The 25,354-nt window shown below is 45.6% G+C and overlaps 1 protein-coding gene across 2 annotated transcripts in view; it reads left to right on the top strand.

Annotated features, from left to right (window-relative positions):
• SACS (sacsin molecular chaperone) overlaps nt 1-25,354 on the top strand; it is a 252,517-nt gene that overhangs the window by 172,433 nt on the left and 54,730 nt on the right. For both annotated transcript variants that reach the window (XM_074958364.1, XM_074958355.1), the window contains exons 6-8: nt 7,526-7,611; nt 17,737-17,848; nt 24,387-24,533. In XM_074958364.1, the coding sequence (XP_074814465.1) occupies nt 7,526-7,611; nt 17,737-17,848; nt 24,387-24,533 (345 nt within the window). The remainder of the gene's footprint in view (nt 1-7,525; nt 7,612-17,736; nt 17,849-24,386; nt 24,534-25,354) is intronic.

Below are 25,354 nucleotides of genomic sequence, written 5' to 3'. Positions count from 1 at the left end.
GCAAACGTATTACGATACAGTCTTTAATTACATGATTATGTACTTTTTTCATCAGGACCTCTGCCTTACTCAGAGCACACGATAGATGGTGCTCACTGAAAAAGTAGATATTCAATATTTTTTTTTCCTCATTGTTGATAAATGTCTGTCCCCATGGCTTTTTTACTGCACGCTATTCAGACCCTGCTCTGAAGACAGAATTATTAATTTCTTTATGGGCTTTTCTGTGGTGCTTGTCACTGTAATATTTGGGAGAATCACAAATATTAATGAATTTATTTTTACAATATCCCTTGAGGTGTGGTGGTAATATTATCCCCATTTTACAGATGGGAACTGAGGCAAGAGAGATTAAGGTAAAAATATCCACAAATTTTAGTTTCCAGTTTGAGACATATAGGGCCTGATTTTTCTTCTTTGAGTGATGGTCTCTATTGTATTCCACTGTATTCCATGCGCACAGACTCAGAGAATTTGAAAGTAGCATCCCTTGGTCTGCGCATGCGCCTTGGTCTGCGCATGCGCCCTGGCCTGCTTTGTGCTTCCATCCAAGGTGATAAAGGCCGGGGAGGACAGACCACATCTTCAGTTCCTTCTACCCGCTGCATGGTCTGGATCCAAACTCTTTTCCTCATCTCTTATGCACATCTGAAAAAAGATAGTTGTACGTAGTTTTAATGAGTTTTATAGTAATTTATTAGTTTTATTTTTCTTTTTTAGTTTTAATAGTTAATAATTTCAACTTGTTTTTATATAGATTTGTGGTTTTCACTGTTCACACCCCCTCCCCGTACCCAGGTGTAGGTGCCGGGCTGCGCCCAGGGCTCCAGATTTCAAACTCTGTGTCTCCTACCCACCATTCTTCTCGTGATGACCACTAATGCTGACTCTGCTCCCTGGGAGAAGCTCACATCGCGACAATGTGCAGTATTTGCCAATCCTTCCCCAGCCACACCTGAGAAGGCTGGGCACTTCGCCTTCAGAAGCAGCTCATGGAGCTCGCCATGAGACCACACTCGGACCCAGGCCAGGGAACCCTCCTCTACATTTGCCTGATTGAGCGAGGATCATGCCTCCCACTACTACATCTGACTCTAGTCCAGTGGAACCACCCCTGCAAATGCCATGGGAGGGACTAGTCAGGAGGTAAAGAAGCACTACTATAAGTCTTCCTCCAATCCAAAAAGATGGATGTTCCTTGCAGCAGCTCTGCCCAAGGCGACAGAGTATGTTCTATGTCCCACAGGCATGCAAAAAAGACCCATAAACAATGGGATCCTGCGGTTCCAGGCACCAATCTGTCAGTACTGCCATCTCTGGCACCCCACAAGACACAAGACCCTCCTGTACCAGGAAAGATCCCAGCGCTAGAACCAATGACTGGGAAAGAGAGAGTGCCTCTCACACCAGGGAGACCTGGAACCACACTCCAGGAGGTCTTTGCCTTTCTGGATCCAGTCACCCCCTCCATCAGGTCCCATCACTTCTAGAGAGATTATATCACCACCAAGGGATATGCCTCCAATACCGGGTCCCTCACCCTTTGCACTAATGTTCTACACTCTTCCACTGGCTCCGACGGTACCGTCATTAGAATTGGAATCCTCCTCCTCTTCTCATGAGTCAGAACTGGGAGAAGAACCACCCTTATCATACCACTCTTATGCACGAACGCGGAGGCCACCATGTCCATAGGAACACCTACTGCCTCAGCTACCATAGAGCCACTGGTACCCCATGCTGTGGGGACCCCCACAATCTCTGTCGTATCGCGCCTACTGGCCATATTGGGGACCCTGGACATAATACCCCACTCAGAACCTGCCTGATCTGCAAGGGAACCATCACATTCCTCCCCCTTGAGGGATCCTTCCAGCAGGCATACGGATCTGATGGTGGAGGAAAACCTTTTTAGTCTGATCCTAGCAATTCTACTGGAACTAGCAAGGTTTCCTTCCTCCTTTCCAGACAAGGCAGTGGCTACATCATCCCCTTCCCCACCAGATGACTTCAAGCAATTCCAGGAGCTGTTAGGGAGAGTCATGGGGAACTCCAGATTTCTTTAGAGGAGATCCAAGACTCCCAGCACAAGTTTCTGGGTAGCCTTCACATCTTGGGACTGGCAAGAATAGCACTGCCAATTAATGGAGACATACTGGAGTCTGCCACGACTGTATGGCGCACCCCTGCCACATGCACAGTTACCCCCAAAGGAGCGGGGAAGTGCTATTATGTTCTGACCAAAGGCTCTGAATTTCTCTTCTCCCACCCACCTCCAAATTCCCTGGTAGTCCAGGCTGCTGCAGAAAGATTCAAACAACAACACCCTTGAGCTATGCCACCCAATAAGGAAGGGAAGTGTCTAGATCTTCCAGGACGTAAAGTATTCTCATCTTCTAGCCTGCAATCCAGGATCACAAATTATCAGGCATTGTTAGCTAACTATGATATGGCCTGAATTACAGTAAATTTGAGGAGTTTGCTGATAGCCTTTCCACAACAAGATCATGCTTGTTTACAGGCATTTGTTGATGAAGGGAAGCTCATGGCCAGAACTACCCTCCAGTCTGCAGTAGATGCAGCAGATACCTCCTCCAGGGCCATGGCTACAGTGATAGTCATGCACAGAGTCTTGGCTCCATTCTTTTGGTTTTCCTAGGGAGGCCCAGAACACCATTGAGAGGGAGCTCCTTTTCAACGAATCCCATCTTTTTAACCAGAAAACAGATGAATCACTACACACACTAAAGGACTCCAGGGCTACTTTTCGCTTGTTGGGCATCTACACTCTGCCCTGAAACAAAAATTCCACCGCCACTCATCCGCCCAATGCTACAGGTCTCTTCAGTTCTATCCTCCGAGACTTTATGAGCCCTCAAGGAAACATCAAAAGAAGCACAGGTCTCACCTTCCAGTGGAGATCAATCCCCAATCTTTGGCACCTCAGTCGTTTCATCCACAAACTTAAGTTTTGTCTGGTCACGCTGGAAGCGATAATTCCATCTTTAGAGAAGGGCATGTGCTTTACGGCTCTCGATATGAAGGACACTTAATTTCACATCAATATTCATCCTGCCCACAGACATTTTCTGAGATTTACAGTGATCACCCACTATTTTCAATACAGCGTGCTCCCCTTTGGGATAGCTGCCACTCCGAGAATCTTCACCAAAGTATTTACAGAAGTAGCAGCCCACATCAGTTGTTATGGCCTCTTCATGTTTCCATATCTCAACAATTGACTCCTAGCTGCCAGATCCAGGCAAGTTTGTGGACGATACCAAGCTGGGAGGGGTTGCAAGTGCTTTTGAGGGTAGGATTAAAATACAAAATGATCTGGACAAACTGGAGAAATGGTCTGAAGTAATTCAATAAGGACAAATGCAAAGTACTCCATTTAGGAAGGAAAAATCAGTTGCACACATACAAAACAGGAAATGACTGCCTAGGAGAGAGTATTGCGGAAAGTGATCTGGGGGTCATAGTGGACCACAAGCTAAATATGAGTCAACAGTGTAACGCAGTTGCTAAAAAAGCAAACACCATTCTGGGATGTATTAGCAGGAGTATTGTAAGCAAGACATGAGAAGTAATTCTTCCCTCTGTGCTGATTAGGCCTCAGCTGGAGTATTGTGTCCAGTTCTGGGCGCCACATTTCAGGAAGGATGTGGACAAATTGGAGAGAGTCCAGAGAAGAGCAACAAAAATGATTAAAGGTCTAGAAAACATGAACTATGAGGGAAGATTGAAAAAAATTGGGTTTGTTTAGTCTGGAAAAGAGAAGACTGAGGGGGGACATAACAGTTTTCAAGTACGTAAAAGGTTGTTACAAGGAGGATGGAGAAAAATTGTTTTTCTTAATCTCTGGTGATAGGACAAGAAGCAATGGGATTAAATTGCAGGAAAGGCAGTGAGGAAAAACTTCCTAACTGTCAGGGTGGTTAATCACTGGAATAAATTGCCTAGGGGTGTTGTGGAATCTTCATCATTGGAGATTTTTAAGAGCAGGTTAGACAAACACCTGTCAGGAATGGTCTAGATAATACTTAGTCCTGCCATGAGTGCAGGGAACTGGACTAGATGACCTCTCAAGGTCCATTCCAGTCCTATGATTATAAGAAGCCCACACATCAACCTGTGTGTTACCCAGCCTCCTTCCTTCCGTTGGAGTCAGTGTCAATGTTGAGAAATCAATCCTTGAGCCCACGCAATCTCTGGACTTCATTGGAGCTACCATGAACGAGGTCTCAGCGCAAGCTTACTTGCCTATGGACTGATTCCAGACACTGAACGGCATTGTAACTCACATTGTGAACAATCCTTATGTACTGGCCAGGACTTGCCTGTCTCTCCTTGGTCACGTGGCTTTGTGTACCTACGCGGCCCCCTTTGTGTGATTCCACCTCTGCTGCCTTCAGACATGGCTCCAGTCCTTTTACTCACGAAACCATCACTCCATGGACTTCATGCTGACAGTCCCTGCCAAGGTACTGTCCTTCCTCCAGTGGTGGACAGACCCACATCATATATGCCCTTTCTTCGGTCCTCCCCAGACAAGACGATCATCAGTGATGCATCCATGGTAGGCTGTGGAGCCCACATGGATGACCACATGACAAAGGGAATATGGACTCCTCAAGAATCCAGGATGCACATAAATATCCTGGAACTCCAAGCTGTAAAAAAGGCATGCCAATCTTTTCTTTTGTTCATTCGCTCCCATCTTGCTCACATCATGTCAGACACCACCACCACCGTTTTCTATATCAACAAATGGGGGAAACGAGATTGGCCACTCTATGTGCAGAGGCGGTAAATCTCTGGAATTGGTGCATCAATCACCAGATCCTTTTGTCTGCAGCCTATATTCCTGGAACAAAGAATGTACTTGTGGACTCACTTAGTGATTAACCAGGAGTGGGAACTTCATGATTCAGTAGTACATGACATCTTCACCTGATTAGAGACCCTGAGCAGAGGCCTATTCGCTTCACAGATGAACAGCAAATGCACTGCGTTTTGCTTCAGGGAAGTCCTTGGCCACCGCTCCCAGAGCAACCATCTCCTACTCTCCTGGTCAGTCAAATTCACCTACACCTTCCCTCCACTACTGCTACTCAGGGGCGGCGAGTTGTATGGGCCCGTGGTGCCCGGGCTTCAGCAAATTCAGGGCCCAGGGGGCCCGGCTCCACCAATGTTCGGGGCCAGGACTCTCCCCTGGCTCTGCCTGCCAGCCCCATGCCTCCCCCAAGCTGCCCCAGCTGCTACCCCCGCTTCCCCCTCCCCCACGCCTCTCCCATAGCATCCCTGCCTGCCCTGTTCAGTGGGCGGCTGCCCCATGCAGCTCCACGCTGCGCTCCCTCGCTGGCTACAAGGGAGCGCTGCCCGGGGCAGGTTTAGGCAGCTTCTGCACCGGAGGAGGCGCCCCCTGGCAGGCGACTCTGGGTTGACTCTGGGAGGCTTATCCTGGCTGGACCTCCTAAGCAGCAGTGTGGGGGACCTTGGGGAATGTCGTGCTGTGGGGGCCGTGGAGGACCTCCTGCTCCCCTCCCCCAGAGCTTGCTGCTGCCGGCGGGGACAGGGCTGGGGGGAGTCCTCCTCTCTGGCCCTCCGCCCCAGCCCCAGCCCCGGGGCAGCCTGCCTGCTGCACCCCAAAGTCCTGATCCCTGGCCCAGCCCCGCATCCCCTCCTGCAGCCCAACCCTCTGTCCCAGCCCTGAGCCCGCACCCAGCACCCAAACCCCTTCCTGCACCCCAACCCCCATCCTAGCCCAGAGCCCGCACCCAGCACCCAAACTCCCTCCGAGAGTCTGCACCCCTCTCACACTCAAACTCTCTCCCAGAGCCTGCACCCCAAACCGCCTCCCGCACCCAAACTCTCTCCCAGAGCCTGCACCCAAACGTCCTCCCAGAGCCTTAGGCAGGGGATGGGTGGGGGACAAGACTTGGACCCATTCTGGGCACCACCAAAAATTATACAAACCTGCAGCCCCGCTGCTACTGCCTCGAGTGCAGCAAAAGATCCAATGAGGCAAAGTGACAGTCATTCTGATTGCCCCCTACTGGCCTAGACAATTCTGATTTCCCAGTCTCGTCCGCATGTCATCCTGCCCATCAGTTCCCATCCTCAACTTCCTCTATCTGTTGACCCAGTACAACGGCGAGATCAGGCATCCCAATCCACGTGCACTCCACTTCAGGGCATGGTATTTGGGTGGGCATCTGCTTTAGGACGGACATACTCTTCGGCTGTGCAAGACATTCTCTCCAGCAGGAGGAAGGACTCCACTATGCAATGTTACTGAGTCAAGTAGAGATGTTTCTCATCTTGGGTTTAGCAACGAGAAGTTTTACCAGAATTGGCGGGGATCCTCCTCATCCTGGACTACGTTTTGTCATTTAAATCAACAGGTCTCGCCCTCAGTTCTTTGAGAGTCAATCTGGCAGCAATTAGTGTGTTCCACGTTACTTCTGAGGGCATTCTGCATCAAAGTATTAAAAATTCTGCATAATTCTGCAAATTTTACTTGTCAAATAAAAGTGGAGGCTCCAGCACGGCATTGGGGAGTACAGGCCACTGGCTGCACAGAGGTGGAAGATCACTGTGCAGTTCCCACCATGGGATATGGATTCAGTGGTGAGGCTGCACCCAGCCCTGACACAGCACAAGGACTGGGCCTGCCCCAAAAACACCCCAGGGCCCTGCCCCTCCGCGCCCGGTGCACCAGGCAGGCAGGCTCAGCAAGGCAGAATCCAAGTATGGAAGAGCTTAGTGTGTGGGGATCCGGGTGTGGGTTGAGAGGGTTCTGTGTGGAGCAATCTGGGTGCAGGTGGCTCAATGGGATATCCATGTGGCGGGGGGATCTGGATGCACAGGGGTTTGTGGGGGGGTTCTGGGTGCAACGATAATGGGACTCTGCAGGAGGGTCCAGGTGAAAGTGGTTGGGGGTCAGCAGGAGAGTGTCTGGGTGTGGGGGACTCAGTCGGGGTCCAGATGCTGGGAGACTGGGGCTCAGTGGGGTGGGGATCCAGGTGCAGGGGGAGTGGGCTCATCGCGGGGTTTTGAGTGCAGGAGGGTGAAGCTCGTGGGAGGGTCTGGACATAAGGGGATCTGGATGCACCGGGGTTGGGTGGATGGGGGAGCAGCTCCCTGTATACGGATCCCCCGCTGCAGCTGAGGAGTGATGGGTGCAGGAAGTGGCAGGGAGGGTGAGTTTGCAGAGCTTCCTGCAGCAGGGGGAGAAATCTGGGGGTGGGTCTGACCCAGCCCCCGATGTCATGCAATGGAAGAGGACGTCTTCCAGCTGGGAGCTTCCAGCATGTACTTTTGTCTAAGAGGGTTAACTGTGCCATATACATATGGTTTATTTGTGTGGTGGGAGCCTTTTATGGCATTGGCACCTGGACTGAGTGAATTTTAAAAAAGAATTTTGTGCAACCCAGTAATCACATGATGAGTACAGTATAAATCTAAAATAAAATCCAGTAACAGAATAACCAATTGCTTTTTCTTTTTATGTTTTTAGGCCGTTTTGGTCAAACAACTCCACCGCTTGTTGATTTTCTTAAAGACATTTTAAGAAGATATCCAGAAGGAGGACAAATTCTTAAGGTATAAAATAAATTGTACTTATTATTGTTAAGTAAATATACACCACAGATTAGTGTTGTTTAAAATGTTGTTGTTCAATATGTTGTAGATTGTTTCACTTCATGAGATGTTTATTCTGATATAAGTACATACATCTTTCCATAATTTTCCATCTTGGGGGCAGTGTCAGGTGAGTTGCTTGTTTTTTAGTTTATGGCCTATTCTTTTTGCCCATCACAAAAGAACTGTGTATTTTGTAAAGAACATGGACAGAAGCAATTAATTTTTATTGGATACTTCACTTCATAATTATTTCATGTTGATTACTGAAACAAAAAGCATCACAATGCATTTTATGGGGGGAGGCCAATTGAACCTTTAAAATTTGCTTGTTACATAAATATTCTTTACCATTGCATGTTGCAACAAATAAAATAGTAATATGAATAGAACTTATTTTAAGTGACATTCCTTTTCTTGAATACTGTATCTGAGTAATTCAAAAAAATTGCTTGTTTCACCTCTCCATAGTATAGATATAATTTGGAAGATTTATTACATTAATTTTTATTCTGAAATCTGTGATATTCTCTGATTACCTAAACCATCTCCTCCTATTTAACCATCTGTCTCTCTCTTTAATGTATCGTGACAGTACTATAAAGTAACATTGTTTAGATTATAAGCACTTTTAAGCACTTCAGAGCAGGGATCTTGTCTGTATTTGTATTTTTCTGTAAAACAGCCAGCACAGTTTTGGAGCAATACAAATAATAATGAGTCCATCAATTCCATAAGAGCAGAAAAATATTTCTAGTAAAGAATTGAGTAACACTAACAAGTTACATGGATAGTTGTTCCTGGATGTTTAAAAATGAAAATAGTGCTCATTAAAGGTATTGTCATATTGCCAGCTCTGCAGCCTGCAGGCTTCTACCTCTCCAAGGGTTAGAGTAAAGGGGGGTGGGGGGGGGAACTGTAGTACTTGGCCTACATTACCAGACTTTTTGAATATGTCAGATAAAATGATTAGCAGTGGAACAACCAACAGTTTTATTACTTATACTGTCATCACTAGGTTTCAGATTTCCCACCTTGTTAAGAAGAATGGGGCAATTCACAACTGTATTAGAGCTTTTTACCCCTTTGCAGACTTCATAAGAGATCACCACATTGGAAAGTTTTCTTTGCAACCATAAAGGCTAGAAATGTTTTTATTTATTTACTTACTTATTTATTTCTGTTAAGTGAAAGCTTAAATTGTGGAAGAACTGATCAGAGCAATTGATAAGATGTATAGGTGTTCCATTTCTGCAGCACACAGTGTCCCAGTAGTGCTTCTGGGAGGAGGCCCTAACAAACCAATCACTGGCTTTTTTTTTTTTTTTTTTTTTTTGTGGTAGCGGTTAAATTCCAGTATCAGAGTTCCAGCTGTGAATACTCTAAACTGAAGCTCTCAGGTCCCTGTGATCTGAGTTAAGTTCGGAAAGTTTTTGTCTATTCTCACAATGGTAGGAGAGAGGCAAGGTTTGCTGCCCAGAAGCCAGGTTAGGAAGTTCTAGAGCTGCCCTGGGTGTGCTGATTTGTTTGAAGTTTGCAGAATGCTAAGGAAGTATTGACAGAAACTGTGCTGCTTTTATTTTGATTTAAGTGTTGGAAATTCTTTATATACATAGTACTGAAATTAAACAAGCCAAAAAATGTAGTGGTTTCTGGGGAAGTGCCGCAGAAGGAATGGTGGACTGCAACTATTCAAATAGATACTCTCATTATTATTCTAATAATGATAGTAGTAATGTTTGTAGGAACTTTGATCTCTCTGTATCTTCTTGCACCATTGTTGATGATGATTATTATTATTATGCAACTAAGCACCACATGCAGAGATTCTGTTGATACATTACTATTTGTTGAACTGTGACTATTTCTCTTTCTTCTCCATCTCTCTGACGATGTTTTAGCATGCACTTATTGTAGTGTTGACATTAATAAGAAGTAGACTATGCTGTTTTTATTTAAGTTTGCCATTTGCACATATGTGGAACTGATGGGTTGTTAGAATGAAAAGTAGAGAGATTGTCTAACATCTAACTTCCTTCAAGACTATGGCAAACATGGTTTCTTCTTCAAGTGCTTCTTCATGTCAATTCCAGTCAGGTCTGTGAGTGTGCACGTGTATGGCAGCTGGAAGATTTTTCCCCTAGCAATATCCATTCGGTCGGCCTGGGTGCCCCCTGGAGTCGCATCTTCATGGCACTCAATATAGGGCCCTGCCAACCTGCCACCCCCTCAGTTCTTTCTTACCGCCAGTGACAGTTAGCTGGAACGTCCCTTGTTCTTGTCTTGACAAGCGCTTTGGCAGTGTCTGTATATATATTTCTTACAAGTAGTTAGTTTTGTGTTAGCTTAGATAAATTAGAGTTAGTTCTTAAGTTTTCTTTGTGGGGTTCCCCCTCCATCGCTCTCCCGGCAGTGGGACATGCTGCGATCTCAAGGTTTCAAAACCTGCAAGGTCTGCTGCAAGTGTATGCCTAGAAGTGATCCACACACTTCATGTTTGAAGTATTTAGAGGAGAACCACCAGAAAGATCATTGTAGGATCTGTAAGGGGTTTCACCCCAGGACGTTGAAGGACAGGGATCAACATCTGAAGAGCCTTCTGATGGAAACTGCTCTCTGTCCCCAGTCCGACCCTGCTCTGTTCCATGTCCCTGACACCGTCGGCATGGGAATTGGTGCCGGGGAAAGACTGTTCCAAAGACTCCCAGCAGCACCATGGCTCCACTTGTGGCTCACATGCTGCAGGTAGACACCGTTCATAATCTCCGGTGCTGCAGAAGAAGAGGAGGCCAGAGAGGGGTCATTCTCCCCTGGCTAAGCCTAAGAAGCCAGCCGTTGTGAGATCCGAGATGGGCCACACCACCTTGGCCCCACCATGTGTACGGGTCGCGTCGACTCATGCCCCAGTGGGTGGGGCAGTGAAGTCCAGACCCGTCTCGTTGTTCAACCCTGAGTTGAGAGCTGCACCTCCTGTCTACGCTGGAGGCTTTCGATGCGGTGCAGGACTTGCTACACCTCACAGGACCATTCTCCCCGCCTAGATGGGATAAGTTGCTAGCACTAGTCGGTCCCCAGTCACCATCAAGGGGGAAACTGGCCATGTTACCACGGCGGTCCCCATCCTCAGAGCGCCACTCCCCGGCATGGGCACAGGTCCAGGAGCCACGTCACTCCCCCAGCCCGCAACACGAACTGTCGGCACCGCAAAGCACTGCTCCTCTGTGGTCCTCCTTCTTGGAGACCTTGGAGTCGGAGACGGACTCCTACTGGTCCTGCAGGAGCAGATGGTCGAGATCGAGATGAGACCATCAGCCATACCCGGCACCATTGCCGGCGCAATGGCAGCCCTTTTTGACGCCCTGGGCCTCTTACCAGGATCAAGGACGGAGTCAGGGGTCCCACTCCAGAGCTGTGTCGGTAGCTTCAGCTACTTCATACCCCCTCCAGCACCATCCGGGGCAGCTCTCTCGAGGTCTGATGCCAGGATTCCAACTCCCACAGCACTGCCGGTGGCACCGGCGCCATCTACACCAGCTCCACTGGTTTCCTCACCGACTGCTCTGGCACTGTCAGCACTGGCAGAGTCAGCACCGGCACCATCGGCGGCGACAGCAGTGCCCCAGCAGCCGTGGGCACCGAGGGAAGAGAGCATCACCTCTTGCAGGCCCTTTATCGTCATCCTCCCTGGATGAAGCGGTGGCAGGCATCTCGCTGGCCCGAGCACTAGTGGACAGCAGAGTCCTCCAACAACTGCTGTGGTGGGTGGCCCAGACCCTGGGGATTCAGGCTGAGGAAATGATGGAGGATGCAGACCCAATGATGGACATCCTCATCCCATCAGGGCCTGCCTGCATTACCCTGCCCTTGATTAAAACTATTTCTGACGCCACAAGGACCTTGTGGCAGACCCCAGCCTCATTGCCTCTGACGGCCAAGCAGAACGAGAGATACCGCTTTGTGCCGTCGAAGGGGTATGAGCATTTGTACATGCACCCCCTCCGGATTCCCTGGTGGTGGACGCTGCTAACCAGCATTTCAGAGTAACAGCCGTGTTAGTCTGTATTTGCAAAAAGAAAAGGAGTATTTGTGGCACCTTAGAGACTAACCAATTTATTTGAGCATAAGCTTCCGTGAGCTACAGCTCACTTCATCGGATGCATACTGTGGAAAGTGTAGAAGATCTTTTTATACACACAAAGCATGAAAAAATACCTCCCCCCACCCCACTCTCCTGCTGGTAATAGCTTATCTAAAGTAATACAATGTGTATGATAATCAAGTTGGGCCATTTCCAGCACAAATCCAGGTTTTCTCACCCCCCCCCCACAAACCCACTCTCCTGCTGGTAATAGCTTATCTAAAGTGACCACTCTCCTTACAATGTGTATGATAATCAAGGTGGGCCATTTCCAGCACAAATCCAGGGTTTAACAAGAACGTCTGGGGGGGGGTAGGAAAAAACAAGGGGAAATAGGTTACCTTGCATAATGACTTAGCCACTCCCAGTCTCTATTCAAGCCTAAGTTAATTGTATCCAATTTGCAAATGAATTCCAATTCAACAGTTTCTCGCTGGAGTCTGGATTTGAAGTTGAGCTCCAGGGCTACCAGTGTCCCTCCCCTAAGAACCAGGAGGCACAGTGATTAGACCTTTTCGGTAGAAAGGTCTACTCGACCGGTGGGTTGCAACTCCTCATCACAAACCAGCAGGCCACAGTGAGCAGATACTGCTTTAACACTTGCAGTCAATGGCCAAGTTTGTGGAGCTGATGCTGCAGGACGCCCACTCTGAATTTTCAACCTGGGTGGAGGAGGGCAGATTGATCGCCCAAGCTTCCCTGCAGGCCGCTCTGGACAGGGCGGATGCAGCCGTGCGAGCTATGTCTACAGGAGTGGCTATGAGAAGGAGCTTCTGGCTGCAGGTCTCTGCTTACGAGGTCCAGCAGACCATCCAGGACCTCCCTTTCGAGGGTTCGGCTCTTTTCTCTGAAAAGACAGATAAGAGACTTCACAGTCTGAAAGACTCTGGAGCCACCCTCAAATCATTGGGCCTCCACACTCCCACCACACAGCAGAAGCATTTTAGGCTGCAACCTCCTCCGCGGTTCTACCAGCCGCAGAACCAACAGAACGGTTCATGGAGGACAAACAGGAGAGGCAGGAAGAGGCCGCACCTGTGCTCAGGCCAGGGCTCTGGCCAGCACAAGCCTTCATCTGGCCAGAAGCATGCCTTTAGAAGGTGGGTGTGAGGACAGCGCACCAGTACAAGGACTGGATCCACCCTGCCTTACCTTCTCGTCCCGACAATGCCCTTTCTACCCTGCTTGGTTCCGTATCACATCGAACCGCTAGGTGCTCTGCACAGTAGAAAGGGGATACTCCCTCCAATTCTCGGCCCTCCTGCTCTTCCACCCCCTGCTTCCCCATTAATCTTCAGGGACCCTTCTCACGAGTAACTCCTCGTACAGGAGGTGCACTCACTCCCATCACTGGGGGCAGTGGAAGAGGTTCCTCAGGAGCTGAAGGGCAAGGGCTTCTATTCCCAGTAGTTCCTAATACCAAAAGCCAAAGGCGGGCTCAGGCCCATTCTAGACCTGCGGAAGCTCAACACGTTCATGAAGAAACTAAAGTTTCACGTGGTCTCTTTGGCCTCCATCATCCCTTCTTTGGATCCAGGGGACTGGTATGCTGCCCTTGATTTGAAGGATGCTTACTTTCACATAGCAATTGCACCGTCGCACAGAAGGTACCTCAGGTTTGTGGTGAACAACAACCACTACCAGTTCGCAGTCCTCCCATTCGGCCTGTCAGCGGCGCCTTGAGTGTTCACCAAATGCATGGCAGTCGTGGCTGCATTCCTGTGCAGGTGGCAGGTACAGGTGTTCCTGCACTTCGATGACTGGCTGATCAGGGGCCACTCCAGGGATTAAGTGGAGGCACAGGTTGACTTCATAAGATGTTCGATGAACTGGGCCTTCTCTTGAACGTGGGGAAATCTATGCTGTCCCTGGTTCAGCGAATAGAATTTATAGGGGCGGTACTGGAATCTACATGGGCCAGGGCATACTTCCGGAATCAAGGTTCTGTGCCCTGGGCGACATCATTTGAAGTCTCAGGCAGTTCCCCACCACCACAGTAAGGAATTGCCTGAAACTCCTCGGTCACATGGCCGCTTGTACCTATGTAATGCAACATATCAGGCTCAGTCTCTAGCCACTCTAGCCGTGGATAGCCTCAGTGTGTTGGCAGGCTTGGGACAGTTTAGACAGGGTCGTGACTCTGCATCGTCCAGTCCTCGACTCCCTCCGGTGGTGGCTCGACCCGCGACAGTGTGCGCGAGAGTCCCCTTTACCGCTCCTCAGCCATCTCTCTCGCTGGTGACGGATGTGTCAGCTTTGGGTTGGATTGTGCATCTGGGAGACCTCAGGACACAAGATCTCTGGTCTCAGATGGAGCTTGTTCGCCACATCAGTGTCAGAGAGCTGAGAGCAGTGTGCCTAGCATGCCAGCCATTCCAAGCCCACTTGGCAGGGAGGTGTGTATCAGTTATGAGAGACAAAACCACAGCAATGTTTTATATCAACAAACGGGGGTGCACGCTCCTCTCCCCTGTGCCAGGAAGCCCTCAGGCTGTGGGACTTTTGTGTAGAGCATTCGATACACATGCAAGCATCGTACCTCCCAGGAGTTCAGAACGAGTTGGCGGACTACCTCAGCAGGTCGTTCCATGGCCACGAGTGGTCCCTACACCCAGATGTCGCGAACTCCATCTTCCAACGGTGGGGCTTTTGCCAGATGGACATGTTCGCCATGGGTGCCAGCAGTTTTGCTCCTTCCTGAATCACAGCTCAGGCTCTATCGCAGATGTGTTCCTCCTCCCATGGGGAGGCCTGTCTCCTATAAGCATTCTCGCCCATCCCTCTCATTCACAAGGTGCTCCTCAAGATACCAAGAGAAGAAGCTTCAGTGATACTGATAGCTCCAGCCTGGCCCCGCCAACACTGATACACATCTTTCCTGGAAAAGTCCGTGGAAGCCCCAGTCACCTTGCTACTCTTCCCGGACTTAATAACCCAGGATCACGGCCGTCTTCAGCACCTGAACCTCAAGTCGTTATACCTCACGGCTTGGAAGCTCCATGGCTGAACCCGATGGAGCTCTCTTGCTCGGACCCAGTCAGACAAGTCCTCCTTGGCAGTAGGAAACCCTCCACCAGGGCTACCTGCCTGGCCAAGTGGAAGAGATTTTCAGTCTGGTTGGTGCAACACCGTCTGTCTCCGATGCTCGTGTCTATACCACTCATACTGGACTACCTTCTCCATCTTAAGCAGCAGAGTCTGTCCATGTCTTTGACTTGGCTGCCATTTCTGCCTTTTGTCCAGGTGCAGAGGTTCCGGTCGGTCTTTGCCAACCCTGTGGTCAACCATTTCTTGAAAAGTCTCAACAGACTATATCCATATGTCCGACAAGTGATCCCAACCTGGGACCTTAATCTAGTCCTTTCCAAACTGACGGGGCCGCTCTTGAAACTGCTGGCAACTTGCTCTTTGCTCTACCTCTCGTACAAGGTGGCGTTTCTGGTAGTTATAATCTCAGCCAGGCGGGTGTCTGATCTCAAGCCTTAACATCAGAGCCCCTGTATATGGTATTCTATAAGGACAAGGTTCAGCTCAGGACACATCCAGCTTTCCTCCCGAAGGTTGTCTCCCAATTTCACATCAACCAAGACATCTTCCTTCCAGTGTTCTATACAAAGCCACACTCAAGTGGCAGGGAACAGAGGCTTCACTCACTGGACGTTCACAGAGTGCTAGCCTTTTACATCGAGAGAACGAAACTGTTTCAGAAGTCAATCTAACTGTTTGTGGCCATGGCAGGCAGGATGAAAGGGCTTCCAGTCTCCTCTCAACGAATTTTGTCGTGGATCACATGTAGCATTCTCGGATGCTGGAACCTGGCAGATGTGCCTGCCCCTCCACTCACAGCGCACTCCACCAGGGTGCAGGCTTCTTCAGTGGCATTCCTGGTGCAGGTTCCCACTCAGGAAATAAGCAAAGTGGCAATGTGGTCCTCAGTATATACTTTTACATCTCATTACACTGTCACTCGGCAGGCCAGAGACGACATGGCCTTTGGTAGAGCTGTGCTCCAGTCAGTGGATACCTAAGCTCTGACCCCACCTCCAAAACTTTGGCTTGATAATCACCTGATTGGAATTGACATGAACAAGCACTCAAAGAAGAAAAAATGGTTACTCACCTTCTCGTAACTGTTGTTCTTTGAGATGTGTTGTTCATGTACATTCCAATACCCACCCTCCTACCCTTCTGTTGGAGCAGCCGGCAAGAAGGAACTGAGGGGGTGGTGGGTTGGCAGGGCCCTATATTGAGCGCTATGAAGGCGCGACTCCAGGGGCGCCCAGGCTGACCCAACGGATACTGCTAAGGGAAAAATCTTCTGGCTGCCATGCACACACCTGGTTGGAATGGACATGAACAACACATCAAGTTGCAGTGGGGGAGGTTTAGGTTGGATATTAGGAAAAACTTTTTCACTAGGAGGGTGGTGAAACACTGGAATTCGTTACCTAGGGAGGTGGTGGAATCTCCTTCCTTAGAAGTTTTTAAGGTCAGGCTTGACAAAGCCCTGGCTGGGATGATTTAATTGGGGATTGGTCCTGCTTTGAGCAGGGGGTTGGACTAGATGACCTCCTGAGGTCCCTTCCAACCCTGATATTCTATGATTCTATGATCTCAAAGAACAACAGTTACGAGAAGGCGAGTAACCTTTTTTTGTCAAACCTATTTTACTATCAGTTCTTTATCAGACTCATACTTAATACCAAATATCTGTCAGTCTTTATAAATGCTCATAAATAAAAACATGCATTTGTAGCAAATCTCTCATACCTACTGTATACTTGAATTGTCAATGTAAATTTCTGGTTTTATTAACCCTGTGCATATGTTGAGATGTGCCTACATAGCTCTGCAATTAAGTTTGGTTACACCCGAACTTAATTTTAGAAAAGAAGCTTTTAGGCCTAAAAGAGAAACTTGAAGAAAAGATCTTTTGGTGCCTAGAAATGTATTTAGTAGTCCAGTAAAAATAATGCAGTATCTAAGGCCCTTCAAACACTTACACGTGTGCTAAGCTTTACTACTATGAGTAGTCCCTCCAAATTTAAGCATGTACATGAGTGTTTGCAGGATTAGGTCTTAATATACTGATACTCACACTGTTAGAATTTTTCTGTCTATTTCTATTACTGAAGCTCTTTTGATTATATTGTCCTTTATGGTAAGCCTTCTGCTCTGAGTAATTTAACAGTACTGCAGCTAATTGTCACTTCCATATTATCCTGGAATTATGAAAAATCAAGTATGTAAATAAAAACATAGTCCTAATCACATATTGTAGAAAATCAATATAGAAAAATAAAAATTACATTACTCATGTTTGGGTGGTGGTGCAGGTCTAGGGAAAGGAGGTGCCTCAGAGTCCTAGGGATCACCCCCTTTTTATATTCTTCCTTACCTCCTTCATCCCTCAATTATTATGATTGCTCATATGTTGAAAATGAGGTGGATGCTGCTCCCTTCAAAGACAGTAGTTGCTGCTCTCAGCAGAGTTGGAGAGAGGGGCTGCTGCAAAATAATACATGGGACTCAATACCTCCGACATCCCCCAACCCAGAGCTCAACACAGTGCCCCTGCATTGCTTCTTGTTTGATTCCAGTCTGAAAGTTACTGTGTGATCTTATCCCCTTCTTCATATGTTATGTTACTGCTAGACTGCTGTTTTAATCCAATCTGTGATAGTTTAATAAGGTTAAAATTTATAATTTGACATTTTTAAAATTGTGTTTGAGTATGATAGTTACCCTCTAAAATAAAATGGAGAAATGCCTATTTTAATTTAAGCGAATTGGAGAAAATCACACTTGTTGAAAATGTATTGAAACATTTTTTAGACAATGACCTATAATTATTTTCTACATTCAAGTTTGGAAGCCATAAGTATAATATTAAAGTTAGGGTTAGGCATAAAATTATTGTAATAACTTGGAGGTTATTTTGCTCTCAGGAACTGATCCAGAATGCAGAAGATGCTGGTGCCACAGAGGTTAGGTTTTTGTATGATGAGACTCAATATGGAACAGAATCTCTCTGGTCGAAGGACATGGCACAATACCAGGGTAAGTATATAATTTTTAGCTCATGTTCTCCAATATGTGGTGTGTGAGTCCCAGTGGTTCAGTAGTCTGCCATTTATGCCCAGTAGGACACTAATTGGATCCATGCTCTCAAGGGCAGAATTTGACCCTTATGAACAACTATTCAAATTTGGATATAGCAGATGCTTTTCACAAATCCAATAGTTAAGTGGGCCAATAACCAATCTGCATACACAAATTAAGCCTACCAGTAATCTACAATCTTAGTGTTTTAGGCTTAGGTACCTCAGGTAGAGTTAGTGATAAGTATTTGGGTGGGAGTCATTTAGGGAAAATCCCAAGGTGTGGAAAGAAGTGATAGTGTTGGTAAATCATTGGTTTTACTTTTCCAGTACCCCAGCATGTAGTAGGAGGCACTGGGTTGAAAATGACCACACACTTAATGAAATCCAGGAAATGCTAGTAAAAAAAAGAGGTGGGGGGGACGACAGTCCTTTAAAGAATTTTTAGTTAAATATAAAAGCTACCTCTGCTGAAACTGCAACAAGTGTGATTCTTTGCAGTTCCTCAGATAAATACTTAACTGCAATGTGAAATTCTTTTGTACTCATGTCTCAAGTTAGTAGTGATATACTTCTGACAGCTGGTGTTTCTTTTTCTTTTTTCTTTTAATTCCTTCAACCAGAATGAGGCCTAGTGTTTTTCTATGGGCTAGGTCAGAGGAGGGCACTTGAGGTTGGTTTAAAAAAAAAAGAGAGATCTGTGAAGGATTTGACTGGTGGGTGAACAAAAGATAGGACTAGAGTAGCAGTGTTATATGAATGACAGGTTTGGGGAATTGTACTTTAACTTTTGCCATATTGCATATTTGTTTGTATATATCTGTTTTTCTTGCCTTTTAGACTGTACACAATTTAGGGAAGGGCCTTCTATTTTTGGACAGTTCCTAATACTATGGGGCCTCAACCAATGTCTTTAAATGCTCCTAGAATACAAACAATAATAAGACAATAGTGCTTCATAGATTTCAAGTTGGAATCTGAGAATAACTTGCAGGTTGGGTCTAAGAAGTCTCATTGAGATCTGACAAAATGGCTGAGGTAAATTTTACTGTTACTCTGAGCTAGCATTTGTATATTCTTGTTCTTGGGATGTGCCTACTGGCATCACAGATCTGAGAACTTTCTGAAGACCTGTTCATGTTTGGGGCACATGAACACCCTCTCATGACTGAACAATTGGAGCTGAGATTATAAAAGAGCTGCCCAAACTGCCTAAGTTCCCTCAGGTCATTAATCTCCTAGTATTCTTCCTGAAGTCTCATTCTTACCTGGGGGAAGCTAGACTCCATACCTTAGAAGTCGAAAGTGTTTTTTGTTTTTATTTAGATAGCGCTAGTTCACTTAGTAAATTATCTAGACTTTTTAAGCTTTGGGGATTGTTTTAAAGGGCATGCAATTTCCATACAGTGGCTCTTTAAGTGGATTAGTCTGAGCATTGGGATGTTATACATTAGCTAGGTTAAAAATACTTGAAAAGGGGCTTATTTTGGAATATTGTGAAGGTTGCATATTAGCACAGGTTCTATGTCTTGTGCAGAGTTCTAAAATGATATAAATGCTGTGCCTCCGTAATGTTTTCAACTTAGGAACCCTAGAGGGCAGTTCATATATTTATGTAGCACCATTTTCTCCATTTGGCATCTATATCTCATTCTCAGAAAGCAGTTCTAGTGTCCTTGTTTAAAAAGAACTCAGCTCCCTTTCCTGGGGATTGTAGTACTCGCTGTAATCTTGCAAATAGGAATATATAGAGGCCATCTTGAAGAAGAAAAAAGTCTTCTCTGAGGAGCCCCAGTGCATTTCCACTTTTGGGATTTCATGCATCTAGTGTTGCACTGCAGAACTGTATAGAAAAGCCACGTGCCCTGGTAGGGTGCAGTAGTGCTCTCATGCTATTTATATAACAGAGTGCAGCCTTTCACCCATCTTGGTTCTTTCACTGCTGCTGCAGGTATCTAAAGGAACTACTCTTATATCCACAAGCTAGTTATAGGTAGCCTTCCTTCTTGTATTTTCTTAGTTTATAGTTAAAATATCATAATATAGTTAATTAGTGTTGTTGGGGGCTGCTTACCTCAGGTTATCCTTGAGGCTGTGTCAGGTCCTGAGCTTCATAACGCATCCTGCTCCTTCATCTTCCAGATGTCCATGTTCAGTGCTCATGTACCTGGGAGAAGTTTATGTAGTGTCCCAGCACACAATTCGCCATGCTTTCACTCATGGACAAGGGAGGACAGGCAGCTGAGATTGCTGGCGTAGTTGGCTTTTTTGAGCCTCCCGCTGAACCATCCTACAATTCCTTCAGGGATTTCCAGGTCTGCTTCTTTGCTGAGGTGTTCTGTCAAAAGTCTGGAGATGCATCCTGCCACCGCAGTCAGTCATCCTGCATGTCAGACCCAAGATTGACCTCCCTGAGGCAATTGCTTGCTGTGTCTGAGCCTCCCACCTGGCTCCATCAAAACAAATTGCTTCGGCACCCAGGTCTATGTCTGTGCTGATGTCGACACCAAAGACGCCTTTGGTGCCCCAGGAATAGGCCCTAATTGACACCAGCAAGAGTCAGGCTTCAGGATCCTCTCATGTCCATGTTTCAGGAATAAGAAAAATGAAGAGGAAGCACCCGGATTAGCAAAAAGTGTTCAAGGAGAAAAAGAAAAAGAGGCATTGTTCTCCTACAACAATGCATGTCATTTTTGGAGACTCCTTACTAGTCTTGACACTGTCTTTGACCTGCTGTTTTCCTCAGCTTGAGGCTCCAGTGCCGATTAAATTGGACATCTCACTGATACAGCACATATCTCCAGTGCTGTTGATTTCCCCTGTCATATCAGGGGGTTCTCTGGCAAAGTGTTTGACTATACCTCTGCTGCTTGGCTCTGCGCAGCAGTTTTCATCCTTGGTGTCAGTACAGAACATCCTTGCCGAGCATGTGGTTATCTGGGAACAGACTGTGCAGACTCCTCCACTTTGCTAGAGGGCGCCTAATCGATTTCCCTCACTGTTAATTCTACCCTCCTGGATGGACTTTATGTAGGACCTCTTCAGTTGTTAATGTGGCCTTACATTCAGGAATCTATGCAAGTTTTGCTTGATACCACCATAAATACTTTGGCACCAACATTGGCGTCAGTGATGATATTGGCATCAGGTGGTCTTGAAGGCAAAAGTGCCTGGTATGAGCCTGGCTCCAAAAGGGCAGTTGGGAGGAGGCTTATCTCAGAAGAGATGGAGCAGTCTCCCATTGAAGAATATACTGATGGTACGTTCCCTGAAGAGCAAATTGGGTCTTCTTTAGTCTCCCGCCCAATGAAAAAGAAAATTCCAGGAGCACATGGGGAGAATGGCTAATATCCTGCAGTTACTGACTGGGGTTTTAGCACCAGAAACACCTTGTGTCCTTTTCAACATTATGGAATGGCAGACAAAGGGCAAGGTTGTTTTCCTTTATTCCAAGGTTTACTCAGTCAAACAAAAGATATTTGACTCTTTTCAGTGTTGTCCCCACCAGTACCAGAGAGATACATATGTATGTATGTATCTTGTGTATGTATCTCGTGTCCTTGGAGGGTTATCACTTTTTAATGTAGTACCCCTCGGCTGATTCCATATTAGTCTGTGAAGCCTAGAAACTCCCCAACAGTAGCAGGGTGTCCATGGCTGATCTCTTGGGTAGAGAATGGCATAAAGTGGATGCTATTGGGAGAAAAACATATTCCTCTGCTTCTTTGTTTCTCAAGGGAATGACTAATGTGTTTCCCATTGCTAGAGGTCCTTTTTCAGACCGCAGCTTGAACCTGCTTTTAACAATGTTAATGGACCTACTCTATGAGTTCCCGTCTTGAGCTTCCTTAGAACAGCATTTGTAATGTCAGTTACCTCTGCTTGAGAGGGTTAGTGAACTCATTGCCTTCATGACCTCTCCACCTATTCCAGCTTTATGCTTCAGAAATTCATCTGTCACAGTATGTCTTCCTCCCCGTTTTCTTCCCCAGACCTCATGCCCATCCACAAGGGATCTGTTTACACTCTTTTGCCTGGACAGGATGAAGCCCTTTAGAAAATCTAATAGACTGTTGCCTACAGGGAAAGGTATAAGGTCCAGTTTAGAGGTAAACCGACTTTCATAATGGATTAGGAAGTATATTGAACATTGTTATTCTTTAGCCAGAAAACCATTATATCTGGGTTATAGATGCACTCCTCTACACCTTCAGCTACCTCTGTATCTTGTTTGGGACAGGTCACCACTGCAGAGATTTGCAAAGCAGTAACATGGAGTTTTTTTCCTAAGCACTATTCATGGGACTTGAAATCTGATCTGATGCTCAGTGTGGCAGAGTCGCGCTAGAATTCATTTTAGACTAGAACTCCTCATCCACTGTCCTGTAATGGGGCACACTACTTGCTTATCTCCCATAAGTGAGAATGCACAGAGCCCCTCAAAGAAAGAGGGATTACTTGCTAGTAATTGTTGTTCTTTGAGAGTTGTCTCGGTGCATTTGACATTACCCACCTGCCTTCCCTCTGCCTTGGAATTCTTTGTATTTCAGGACTGTGTGGGTTTGAGAGGAGGAACTGGTGTGGGCTGGGGGGCATGTTGTCTTATATTAAAAGGAAATTAGCCATTGGAACAATTTACCTCGAGTTGTGGTGGATTCTCCATCACTATCAATTTTAAAAATCAAGACTGGATTTTTTTTCTAAAAGATGTGCTCTAGTTCAACCAGGAATTAATTCAGGAAGTTCTGTAGCCTGTGATATATAGGTGTGGTTAACTAGGTGATCACAGTGGTCCCTTCTGGCCTTGGAATCTATGTAGAAGGGGGCTGATGAGATCATAGCATGAGAGTGCTATTGCACTCCCGCAACTGACACAGCTTTTCTATATGGTTCCACAGTTTGGCTAGAGATGCCAAACCCTGTAAGTGTGAATGGATAGAGGCAACTTTACTAGCGATGGTTGCTTACCACTAATATAATTTTTGAGAGCGTTGCTTTTGTGTATTTCAGACTACCTGTCCATTTTCTCTTCTTCCTTGGGGCTCATAGATTTTAAGGCTAAGAAGGGACCATTAGATCCTCTAGTCTGATTTCCTTTATAACACAGGCTAGAGAATTTCATCCACTTACTCCTGTATTGAGCCTAGTAACTTGTTTGACTAAAGCATATTTTCCAGAAAGAAATCCAGTCTTGATTTGAAGAATTCAAGTGCTAGAGAATCCACCACTTCCATTGACAGCTTATTCCAGTGGTTAATCACCCTCACTGATAAAAAATTATGTCTAATTTGAATTTGGCTGGCTTTAACTTTCAGTCAGTAGGCTCTTGTTCTGGCTTTCTCTGATAGATTGGGTACTAAAGGATTCTTTAATCTCCTCCCTGTGAAGGTACTTACCCACGATAATCAAGTCATCTCTCAAATTTCTTTTGATAAGCTAAACAGATGGAACTCTTTTAGCAATTTTCCAGCCCTCCAATTCTTTTTCTTGCTCTTTTCTATACCTTCTTTAGTTTTTCAACATCGCTTTTAAAATGTGGACTCCAGAACTCCATGTGATATTCCAGTATTGATCCCACCAGTGCCATATACAGAAGTAAATTCACCTCCCTACTCTTGGTCACTACTTCCCTTTTGTACATCCAAGAATTGCATTACCTCTTTTTGCCACAGTATCATACTGGGATCTCATGTTGAGTTGTTTGTCCACTGTGACAACTAACTCCTTTTCAGGATGCGTTCCCCCATTCTGTACATATGGTCTACAGTTTTTGTTCCTAGATGTATGCCCTTGTGTTTGGCTATATTAAAAGATATTTTGTTCACATGGACTCATCTTATCAAATGATCCAGATGACTCTATATGACTGTCCTTTCCTCATCATTATTTACCACTCTGCCAATCTTTGTGTCATTTGCAAATTTTATCAGCACCGATTTTGTGTTTTGTTCTACTCCAATAGGATTCTCAGAATTATTGAAGGAACTGAAGTGTTTGGGGCCGCACAGCTCTTTTATAGTCTAGGTTCAGAACATTCAGTGTTATAAGAGGATTCTTGTATGACCCCCATGGTCACTGCTTTCCTGAAGTTTCCTGAAGCTCTTTCTCAACATGACCTTCGTTTATCTTGTATGACAGAAAATGGTAGGTAGTAAACCAAAATTATATGGTGTGTGTTAAAAATTTCATGGAATCTAAAATAATCGAACAATTCAGTTGATGGACTTGTGTCTCTGAAGAGAAAGAGAAGAAAATATGTTGTTTAACGTTTTTATTTTGCAGAAGTTCCTCTTTATCTCTTTGGACTTTCCCAACAGATCTTAGTTTCATTTCTCCAATACCAGTTTGAGTTACAGCTTCCTCATTTAATTTGCACATCTATAGTTACATTTCAAAAATGCTTTCTTGATTTAGTAAGTTTACTTCCTGGAAACTGAACAGGTGGACCCAAGTGTGCTATTTTTGAATTGCCATACGTGTGCCTATTTATTTTTTAGGGCCAGCACTTTATGTATACAACAATGCAGTTTTTACCCTTGAGGACTGGCATGGCATACAGGAAATAGCAAGAAGCAAGAAAAAAGATGATCCCCTGAAAGTTGGAAGATTTGGAATTGGGTTCAATTCAGTATATCATATAACAGGTACTGTGTGTAGCGCCTTTAAAAATAAAAATATTAACATTAAGATTTGTTTAATCTCATACACACATCAAACATAAGGATGCTGGCAGGGTGTTCTCTGGATGAGGTCCTTGACATTGGAATGCACTCCATCTACCCATGGTCCATCACAGCCCATATTTTTTTAATCTTCTGGGCATGCTATAAAGTCCGTATTTTTTCCAGGCTTTTAGAGGGAGTGTAGGCTGAGAATTGGACGGGTTTATTTTATTATTGACACTATATTTTGCTGGTGATGTCAACGTGGTGTGAACAATCCTCTATGTTGTATTATTTGAATTGTGCATTTTTAGTTTATATAACTGATGCCCAGAGCATAGGATGGATGTTTAACAGACTTCTCTAAATTTAAATAAGATACAATAAGCGAAGACTGAAGCTTTGTGCAGTTTGATTTTTGTCCTGCATGTATATAAATGTGAAATAGAGATCAATAAACAATGCTAATTTTGTCTCATACCAAAAAAAGTACTTTTCGATCGTATAACCATCACATACAATTTGCTATTTAACAGGAGGATGTTCACATTGATTGTATAAAACAAAAAATACCCTAATATACTGCTAATGAGTCATAATGTGCTCTTCCACAATGAGTCATAATGTGCTCTTCCACAAGCTGGTAGCACTTAACTACAGGCATCTTTTTTCATTTGGATCTTTTATTTCTGCAAAATAAATTCTGTAAAATTGTTTTACCATTTCATTTGGTAGTCCTTTCTTTCATTCATATATGTGCATTGAATTAATATGCTCTATGTAGAAATCTGGATACAGATCTC

Source organism: Natator depressus, chromosome 1 (genome assembly GCF_965152275.1).
Source record: "Natator depressus isolate rNatDep1 chromosome 1, rNatDep2.hap1, whole genome shotgun sequence".
NCBI classification, from domain to species: domain Eukaryota; kingdom Metazoa; phylum Chordata; order Testudines; family Cheloniidae; genus Natator; species Natator depressus.
Note: the sequence above shows the minus strand (reverse complement) of the source record. Positions and strands in the feature narration are given on the sequence as shown.